We start from the raw sequence: 11,185 nt of genomic DNA on the forward strand, positions 1-11,185 counted from the left end.
AGCTGGCGAAGGAGAGCTGTAATGAAAAAGACAAACTGTCATTTTTGTAATGGAAATCTCTTTAAAATTGTTAATTGGAAAATTAATTTAGTTAATTGGATTAACTAACCAAGTTTTATTTGCTCCTCTCAGCTTTATTCATATGAATAGACTATACCTAATCCATATTTATTGACTTCGTTTCTTATATTATTTTAGGGAAAATATTTTTTATAATTAAAAAATTTTTAAAAAATTTAAATTATTTTATGAAAACAATTTTTTCTTTTCAAACTTTAAAATCTATTTAATATTATTATTAAAAGAGTTCAATTTTTAAATTAATTTAAATACTTTTTAGACTCATTTTTTATTTAATTTAAAATAATTAATTTAAATTATTTAATAATTTCATACTAACTATTATATATGATTTTAATTTATTAATTTATCGTAATTCACCGATATGGGACGTATCCCACGTTCAAATAGCTAACTCTTATTCTCTATTCCGTTAAATTTATAATATTCTTATCGCAACCGAATCGAATACAATAAATCAGCATCACTAGTAATTTCGATAGCTCCACCTCGTCTCACACGGATAACCCTTTTTTCGCAAGACGTCTCTAACATCCACACAGCTAACCGCTACCCTATATTCATTAAATTTGTGATATTTTCATTACAACTAAATCGAATATAATTGCTAAATCAAGATCGGACCTTTGGGTAGGACCTTTAGATTTTGTGGTTCACTAATACCTCCGGCGGCTCTACTGTATATCATACAGATAACCCTTTTCTTGCAGACTTATTAGTTCTGCACAATTTATTTGATTTAAAATGATTTTGATATTAATTAAAATAATTCAATTTAACTAATGTAGATAAACTTTTTAAAATAATTAATTTAAATTATTTAATAATTTTATATTAATTATTATATAATTTTAATTTGTTGTAATATATCGTTCCACATTCAAAACTCACCGTTACAATTATACATAAATTTATTAATATAAAAAATTGTCTAAAAATAATTCAGTTCGATTCGATTTAGATCGAAATCTGTAATCTTTTTTTATTTTTTGCTTTTAATTTTAGTAAAATAATTCAATAAATATTTCATATAAATTTATCAATAAATATTGTCTTAATATATAATGATAAAACTTAAAAATTCATATAAATTTATATAAAATTTAAAAATATAAATAAAATCAATATTTTAAATAATAAAAATATATATAAAATTAATTTTTTGGTTATTTAACACGTTTAAATCAAACCGAATTAAAAACTGAATAAATTAAAAAATATTATCCAAATCAAACCAAACATTCTAATTAACCGAACCATTAAATCGAAATTGATCAATTCAATTCAGTTTTTTTATTCAAATAGATTTACGCTCACCCCTAAATTCATGCATCGCTTCCAATTATATAATTCTACAATTATATATGCATATGTCACGATATTAAAAAAATTTTACTTTTTATATATTATCAGCCATTATCCAAACCGATAAAAAAACAATTTTATTATGTTTAACAATCTTATGCTGCCTTCAAGTGCACACAACACCAACTGAAAACGCTATCTCCATCAAAATATATCAACCCAAATACTTCACTAATCCAAAAATTACTAAACAAAATTATAAAATTTCATAAATATTTATGGAGTTCTTAATATTGAATGCTCATAAACACACATCTATCACATAGTTCAAGCTGAAGAAATATTATAAGCCAAAACCTTTCACAAAAGGATGTTGCAAAAGCTCAGCAGCAGATGGACGGTCATCTTTATTATCTTGCAAGCACTCCTTGATAAAATCTCGTGAATGCTGTGATGGAAGATCTGGGAGATCTAGCAATTTCCCACCTTCCATCACGTGTGGAGTTTTCCTTGTTAACATCTCCAAGACTGTGCAACCAAGGCTCCAAATATCAGCTTTAGGTCCATAATCGCCCGATTTAGCAACCTCAGGAGCCATCCAACCTGGTGTCCCATAGTAAGAAGACTTCATAAGAGTGTTTAATTCCATCACTTTTGCCAATCCAAAATCTGCAATTTTTATGCGACCTTTTTCATTCACTAATATATTTGCACATTTGATGTCTCTATGAACAACATTTCGCTCATGGAGATACTTTAGACCTTCCAGTATCTGCTTGGTGTAGGATGAAACGTGGGAATCTTTTAATTCAAAAGTTCCATACACATCTTTGAGGGAACCTTTAGTTACAAGCTCCAGAAAAATATTGAGTTTCTTTTTCCCTTCATCATCATCCTTCTCCATGCTATAGTATTTGACTATATTTGGATGTCTTAACTGACATAATAAGCGAATTTCATCATAAATTTGCTCAATGTTTGCCTCAGGTTCAATCTTTATTTCTTTTATGGCAAAAAAGAAACCACCAGGAGCATATCCTTCAAACACTTTTCCAAATTTTCCCTCTCCGAGACGCTTACCCTGTTGCCACTCCGGAATATTAAGATTTTGTAAATTGACCTGCCAGTATTTAACATAGTTACAGTTTAATAGATCAAGATTTGGAGATTTGATGAGAATGGAAAAGTAAAGGGAAACAGTAGTTATACTAGAGTAACACAAAGGAAATTCTGCTAGCACATACCTTAAAGTACCTGTACGTCAGGGGATCACTTTCATTATCTTGGGGCATCAAAGGATCATTTTGCTTGTCGTCAAGATTCTCATCAGAATTAAATTCAAGTTCTATGCTTCCTTTTAGAACTAGGTTAAGGTCATCAGGCTCTATTCCATTATCAGATAGCTGTTGGAAGATTGATTTTCCAAAAACACTATCAAAGCCATTTTTGAAAAAGCGTATCTGTTCTGATATTGACTTGATAAATTCATTCTGAATTTGATCATCATCATGAAATGGTTCCTTATTGGCCTTGTTATTGTAAAAAGATGGATCTGCATCCCTTACGTCTTCTACAGAAATATCCTTTCCAGCCAGTTGCAAAAGAAAGACACGATGAAGAGCAACACCTACTTGTACTTCATGCATCAATGCCAATGCAATCGCCTTACCACAATTTTCAAAACAATCCCAGTGTAATGGCTGTGGCTTCAATTCTGCATCGCGTTAAAGGAAAGAAAATCTATAGTTCTTACATATAACACACCTATTATAATTTAACTAGTCGTTTGTCTCCGGATATTAAAAATATTGTAATGTAATTTATTGTCATGAAATAAAAAAAAAATAATTATAGAGGAGAAGTATAAATTCAACTAATATAGGTGATTTTTTGATAAATTATTTAAATTAATAAAATTTTAATTTGATAATATTTTATACAATTAATTTTATTAATTCTTTAATTATTTATATTTTATCACAATTAATATTTTTTATAATAGTTTTAATTGATTATATATATTTATTCTATATATTTATTTATATTAAAAAATACAAATATATAATATTTATTAATTAGATTATATTAGATACGATAAGAAAATTGTTAAATTAATAAACTAGCGCTGCTGTGAGATAGTATGGACTTATATATATATATTTATATATATATATATATATATATATATATATATATATATATATATATATATATATATATATATATATATATATATATATATATATATATATTTATTTATTTATTTATTTTTAATAATAATTTATTTTTATTATTTAAACATATTTTAAACGGTAATAATAATAAAAAATTAAAATAAGAAATACAATAAATTTTATTTATTATAAATATATTAATTAATAATATTATTAAATATAAAAATATAATTTGAAAATAAAAATAAAAATAAAAATAAAATATATTAAGATGTCACTCGACATAAATATATAAATTTAATAATGTTATTAGCAGCACTCCAAGGCTTAGCCTGGTGGAAAGTGCATCATGTAATCTTGAAAGGTCTAAGTTCGACTCCCCCAACCCCTATTTCAAAAAAAATAATGTTATTAGCAGAAATACATCAACCTAAGCATATCAATTATCAAACTCTATATATGTATATAAAATCACAGTGATTTATTTTCATTATCTAAATATTTTTTTATAGGGTAGTTATTCAATTTTTATAAATATATTTTTAGCATTATATTTATTGTTAAAATAAAAAATATAATAATTTTTAAAATAAAATATAATAAAAATTTGATTACTCTATGATATAATTATATAAGATTAATTATGCACTGGACAATCTTTTATATATTTATTATTATTCGCATAAGAAGTAGAAAACATAATTAATAATATTGATTATAATTTTTTATAATTTATTTATTACTAAAAATAAAAATAAAATATATATGTTAAAATTTTTAGTTTATTGTGATCAATATATTATATTAAAAAATGGTAGAAAATTAAAAAATTACATACTAATAGTAATGGTAGAAAATTAAAAAGAGATAAAAAACATATAGTATCAATTAATTAATATTGATTATAATTTTTTTATAATTTATTTATTAATAAAAATAAAAATAAAATATATATGTTAAAATTTTTATTTTATTGTGATTAATTTATTATATTAAAAAAGTCAAATAAAATTAAAAAGTCACAAACTAATAGCAATAATATTAAAAAATTAAAAAGTCACATAATAATAATAGTCATAGAAAATTAAAAACTCATATATAAATTATAATAATAAATATAATAAATTTTATTTATGATTGATATATTAATTAGTAATATTATTAAATATAAAAAATATAATTTGAAAAATAAAAATAAAATATGTGTGGCACTTAACATAAATATATAAATTTAAGAGTTTCACTTAACATAATTATTATCAATCTTCCTATAATCTAGCCTATCCTGGAAAGAAAATATGAATTTGTAGCAAAACATTATAAATCAGTCATTCTGAATTTAAAAAAGCAAAACAAGAACAGCAATAATTATGGATGGTAATTCAGGAAAATATAAAAAAGGTGCGATCTTACCAGGATTAGGATAGAATTTTGTAGGATCATTTGGGCACGCCAGGAAAAGAAGATTTTGTGGTTTAAATAGAATTTGGCACAACTTGCATAACCAATCCTGCAATACTTGAGAATCTGTAAGATCCTTCTTTTTGAATTTCTTATACAGCTTTACGTCTAGATTTTTAGACCAGCGAATAAGAGGATTATAGAGCTCTTCGTCGTGTAATTTTTCCTCAGGGATCATCTTCATCATGAGTAAATGTATCATGGATTCAGAATCAAGCACAGCACTGTGCTCAAGAAGCCAATCATAATCATCTTTCCTTGTAATGTTTTTAATCATCAGTTGCAGTGAATTCTTATGATCCTCTAATACCTGCCGAAATTTATCTTTGCCACCTTCCACAAGCTGAGACATGCTGTTCAATTCATTCAGAATGGCGAGATACAATAATGAAATTGAACGCATAGCATCAATACATACCGAATCATCAGTGTATTTCAATACTTGTAATATAAGCGGCAGACGACTAAGATGCACCTCCATTTTTTTCATTACTCGTCCAAATCCAACTTTAATGGTTGTAATCGAGTACAGAACTATAAACTTTTCACCATTCCTTTGCTTATCATTCTCATCATCAACCTTATGCTCATCATCCTCATTATTAACCTCATCATCTTCGTCTGTCTCATCATCCTCATTATCAACCTCACCATCTTCGTCTGTCTCATCATCCTCATTATTGATGCACTCTTACTGATGAGTGCAGATAAGTTTCTTGGTGATGAAAAAGCACCTTTAGTGTTGGAATTTTGTAATTTGCTTAGGGAGGTATCTAATGAAGATCCTCTGTATCAGTCATGCCGGACTACTCTAAGAAAATTGCTGGAAATAGGTAATTATGAGATACATCTCAATAATGGGTTACGCACAATGCTCCAAATTTTAGATTTTTTTAAAGAGTCGTTAGTAGCCCTATTACATGGATTGGGCGAGACCACCTACCCAACCGCACACATTCAGTCTTTGCAAATTCAATTTCGTGACTTCCGGACATTCTCACGCGCATTATGTCAAGCAATTGATGGTCAGGCGGAAGCCGATGAAGATGGTGAGGTTGATAATGAGGATGATGAGACAGACGAAGATGGTGAGGTTGATAATGAGGATGATGAGACAGACGAAGATGATGAGGTTAATAATGAGGATGATGAGCATAAGGTTGATAATGAGAATGATAAGCAAAGGAATGGTGAAAAGTTTATAGTTCTGTACTCGATTACAACCATTGAAGTTGGATTTGGACGAGTAATGAAAAAAATGGAGGTGCATCTTAGTCGTCTGCCGCTTATATTACAAGTATTGAAATACACTGATGATTCGGTATGTATTGATGCTATGCGTTCAATTTCATTATTGTATCTCGCCATTCTGAATGAATTGAACAGCATGTCTCAGCTTGTGGAAGGTGCCAAAGATGAATTTCGGCAGGTATTAGAGGATCATAAGAATTCACTACAACTAATGATTAAAACCATTACAAGGAAAGACGATTATGATTGGCTTCTCGAGCACAGTGCTGTGCTTGATTCTGAATCCATGATACATTTACTCATGATGAAGATGATCCCTGAGGAAAAATTACGCGACGAAGAGCTCTATAATCCTCTTATTCGCTGGTCTAAAAATCTAGACGTAAAGCTGTATAAGAAATTCAAAAAGAAGGATCTTACAGATTCTCAAGTATTGCAGGATTGGTTATGCAAGTTGTGCCAAATTCTATTCAAACCACAAAATCTTCTTTTTCTGGCGTGCCCAAATGATCCAACAAAATTCTATCCTAATCCTGGTAAGATCGCACCTTTTTTATATTTTCCTGAATTACCATCCATAATTATTGCTGTTCTTGTTTTGCTTTTTTAAATTCAGAATGACTGATTTATAATGTTTTGCTACAAATTCATATTTTCTTTCCAGGATAGGCTAGATTATAGGAAGATTGATAATAATTATGTTAAGTGAAACTCTTAAATTTATATATTTATGTTAAGTGCCACACATATTTTATTTTTATTTTTCAAATTATATTTTTTATATTTAATAATATTACTAATTAATATATCAATCATAAATAAAATTTATTATATTTATTATTATAATTTATATATGAGTTTTTAATTTTCTATGACTATTATTATTATGTGACTTTTTAATTTTTTAATATTATTGCTATTAGTTTGTGACTTTTTAATTTTATTTGACTTTTTTAATATAATAAATTAATCACAATAAAATAAAAATTTTAACATATATATTTTATTTTTATTTTTAATAATAAATAAATTATAAAAAAATTATAATCAATATTAATTAATTGATACTATATGTTTTTTATCTCTTTTTAATTTTCTACCATTACTATTAGTATGTAATTTTTTAATTTTCTACCATTTTTTAATATAATATATTGATCACAATAAACTAAAAATTTTAACATATATATTTTATTTTTATTTTTAGTAATAAATAAATTATAAAAAATTATAATCAATATTATTAATTATGTTTTCTACTTCTTATGCGAATAATAATAAATATATAAAAGATTGTCAAGTGCATAATTAATCTTATATAATTATATCATAGAGTAATCAAATTTTTATTATATTTTATTTTAAAAAATATTATATTTTTTATTTTAACAATAAATATAATGCTAAAAATATATTTATAAAAATTGAATAACTACCCTATAAAAAAATATTTAGATAATGAAAATAAATCACTGTGATTTTATATACATATATAGAGTTTGATAATTGATATGCTTAGGTTGATGTATTTCTGCTAATAACATTATTAAATTTATATATTTATGTCGAGTGACATCTTAATATATTTTATTTTTATTTTTATATTTAATAATATTATTAATTAATATATTTATAATAAATAAAATTTATTATATTTCTTATTTTAATTTTTTATTATTATTACCGTTTAAAAGATGTTTAAATAATAAAAATAAATTATTATTATATATATATATATATATATATATATAAGTCCATACTATCTCACAGCAGCGCTAGTTTATTAATTTAACAATTTTCTTATCATATCTAATATAATCTAATTAATAAATATTATATATTTGTATTTTTTTAATATAAATAAATATATAGAATAAATATATATAATCAATTAAAACTATTATAAAAAATATTAATTGTGATAAAATATAAATAATTAAAGAATTAATAAAATTAATTGTATAAAATATTATCAAATTAAAATTTTATTAATTTAAATAATTTATCAAAAAATCACCTATATTAGTTGAATTTATACTTCTCCTCTATAATTATCTTTTTTATTCTATAATAATAAATTGCATATAAAATATTTTTAATATCCGCATAATGTGGAGGCCAACGACTTGTTAAATCATAATAAGTGTGTTATATGTAAGAACTATAGATTTTCTTTCCTTTAATGCAATGCAGAATTGGAGCCACAGCCGTTACACTGGGATTGTTTTGAAAATTGTGGTAAGGCGATTGCATTGGCATTGATGCATGAAGTACACGTAGGTGTTGCTCTTCATCGTGTCTTTCTTTTGCAACTGGCTGGAAAGGATATTTCTGTAGAAGACGTAAGGGATGCAGATCCATCTTTTTACAATAACAAGGCCAATAAGGAACCTTTTCACGATGATGATCAAATTCAGAATGAATTTATCAAGTCAATATCAGAACAGATACGCTTTTTCAAAAATGGCTTTGATAGTGTTTTTGGAAAATCAATCTTCCAACAGCTATCTGATAATGGAATAGAGCCTGATGACCTTAACCTAGTTCTAAAAGGAAGCATAGAACTTGAATTTAATTCTGATGAGAATCTTGACGACAAGCAAAATGATCCTTTGATGCCCCAAGATAATGAAAGTGATCCCCTGACGTACAGGTACTTTAAGGTATGTGCTAGCAGAATTTCCTTTGTGTTACTCTAGTATAACTACTGTTTCCCTTTACTTTTCCATTCTCATCAAATCTCCAAATCTTGATCTATTAAACTGTAACTATGTTAAATACTGGCAGGTCAATTTACAAAATCTTAATATTCCGGAGTGGCAACAGGGTAAGCGTCTCGGAGAGGGAAAATTTGGAAAAGTGTTTGAAGGATATGCTCCTGGTGGTTTCTTTTTTGCCATAAAAGAAATAAAGATTGAACCTGAGGCAAACATTGAGCAAATTTATGATGAAATTCGCTTATTATGTCAGTTAAGACATCCAAATATAGTCAAATACTATAGCATGGAGAAGGATGAAGGGAATCTCAATATTTTTCTGGAGCTTGTAACTAAAGGTTCCCTCAAAGATGTGTATGGAACTTTTGAATTAGAAGATTCCCAGGTTTCACACTACACCAAGCAGATACTGGAAGGTCTAAAGTATCTCCATGAGCGAAATGTTGTTCATAGGGACATCAAATGTGCAAATATATTAGTGAATGAAAAAGGTCGCATAAAAATTGCAGATTTTGGATTGGCAAAAGTGATGGAATTAAACACTCTTATGAAGTCTTCTTACTATGGGACACCAGGTTGGATGGCTCCTGAGGTTGCTAAATCGGGCGATTATGGACCTAAAGCTGATATTTGGAGCCTTGGTTGCACAGTCTTGGAGATGTTAACAAGGAAAACTCCACACGTGATGGAAGGTGGGAAATTGCTAGATCTCCCAGATCTTCCATCACAGCATTCACGAGATTTTATCAAGGAGTGCTTGCAAGATAATAAAGTTGACCGTCCATCTGCTGCTGAGCTTTTGCAACATCCTTTTGTGAAAGGTTTTGGCTTATAATATTTCTTCAGCTTGAACTATGTGATAGATGTGTGTTTATGAGCATTCAATATTAAGAACTCCATAAATATTTATGAAATTTTATAATTTTGTTTAGTAATTTTTGGATTAGTGAAGTATTTGGGTTGATATATTTTGATGGAGATAGCGTTTTCAGTTGGTGTTGTGTGCACTTGAAGGCAGCATAAGATTGTTAAACATAATAAAATTGTTTTTTTGATCGGTTTGGATAATGGCTGATAATATATAAAAAGTAAAATTTTTTTAATATTGTGACATATGCATATATAATTGTAGAATTATATAATTGGAAGCGATGCATGAATCTAGAGGTGAGCATAAATTTGTTTGAATAAAAAAACTGAATTAAATTGATAATTTCAATTTTTTTAATTTTTAATATTTTTATAATTTAATTTTTAATTTTTTCTACTCAATTTAATTCAGAATCGAACCGACCGACACTGCATAAATCTCTGAATTTAAGAGCTGGCGATGGAGGGAGCTTGTGAAAAACAAAGTTGTTGTCATTTTTGTAATAGAAATCTTTTTAAAATTGTTAATTGGAAAAATAATAATTTATGAATAGAAGAAATAAAAATGTGTTACCTAACCCTTTTCTTTTTTTTTTTTTTTTAATTGGATGTTCGTCTCCGCTTATTTATATGAATAGACGATACGTAATCTACATATTTATTGACTTAGCTTCTTATCTTCTTACTATTTTACACGATTATTTTTTATATATATTTTTAAAGAAAAAGTAATATATATATATATATATATATATTACTTATATATATATATAGTTTTATTTATTTTTATTTTTTAATTTTAATTTCATTTATAGTAAAATAATATTTATAGTATGATATTATCAAATAGCAATAATTTTTGATAAAAAATATTTAAATAAATTATAATTATTAATTAAAAATAAAAAAATATAAAAAAATTATGTAATTTTATTTGTTTTTATTTTAAAATTTATAATTTAATTTATATTAAATTAGTATTTTATAATATGATTTTTATGTTAATATTTTTGAAATTAATTTTATTTTAAAATTGATAATTTAATTTACATAAAATTAATATATTGTAATATAATTTTTATATTAATATTTTTATTCGTATTTAAAAAATATTATTTTTTATTAATAATAAATATAATTTAATATAAATTAAATTACAGACTCATTAATACTCTACATAATGTTTTTTGTTTTGCTTTTCTTTATTTTTAATGTTTAATATATTTTAAAAAATTAGTCTATTAAAATATTTTTATTAAAAATATTAAATTATTTTTTAAAAAGTAAATTTTTTAATAAGTTTGATATGTTATATATAAATTTATT

General features: G+C 25.5%; 2 protein-coding genes across 3 annotated transcripts; one reads left to right on the forward strand and one right to left on the reverse strand.

Annotated features, from left to right (window-relative positions):
- Positions 1–1,613: 1,613 nt before the first annotated feature.
- LOC110608396 (mitogen-activated protein kinase kinase kinase 19-like) lies at positions 1,614–5,695 on the reverse strand. The gene is made up of 3 exons (XM_043960752.1): positions 4,974–5,695; positions 2,631–3,100; positions 1,614–2,506 (listed from the first exon to the last, which is right to left on the reverse strand). The coding sequence occupies exons 1-3, from the start codon at positions 5,509–5,511 to the stop codon at positions 1,730–1,732; spliced, it is 1,785 nt and encodes a 594-aa protein (XP_043816687.1). The 5' UTR covers positions 5,512–5,695; the 3' UTR covers positions 1,614–1,729.
- A 20-nt stretch (positions 5,696–5,715) lies between these two features.
- LOC122724854 (mitogen-activated protein kinase kinase kinase 19-like) lies at positions 5,716–9,924 on the forward strand. Of its 2 annotated transcripts, XM_043960754.1 has the most exons (4): positions 5,716–6,075; positions 6,115–6,808; positions 8,466–8,935; positions 9,060–9,924. In XM_043960754.1, exons 1-4 carry the CDS (start codon positions 5,719–5,721, stop codon positions 9,822–9,824), a joined length of 2,286 nt encoding a protein of 761 aa, XP_043816689.1. In that variant the 5' UTR covers positions 5,716–5,718; the 3' UTR covers positions 9,825–9,924. The 2 variants fall into 2 exon arrangements, with proteins under 2 accessions (XP_043816689.1, XP_043816688.1); XM_043960753.1 differs by having other exon boundaries at positions 5,716–6,808.
- The last annotated feature ends 1,261 nt before the right edge of the window (positions 9,925–11,185 follow it).

This window comes from Manihot esculenta, chromosome 10 (genome assembly GCF_001659605.2).
Source record: "Manihot esculenta cultivar AM560-2 chromosome 10, M.esculenta_v8, whole genome shotgun sequence".
Classification (NCBI taxonomy): domain Eukaryota; kingdom Viridiplantae; phylum Streptophyta; class Magnoliopsida; order Malpighiales; family Euphorbiaceae; genus Manihot; species Manihot esculenta.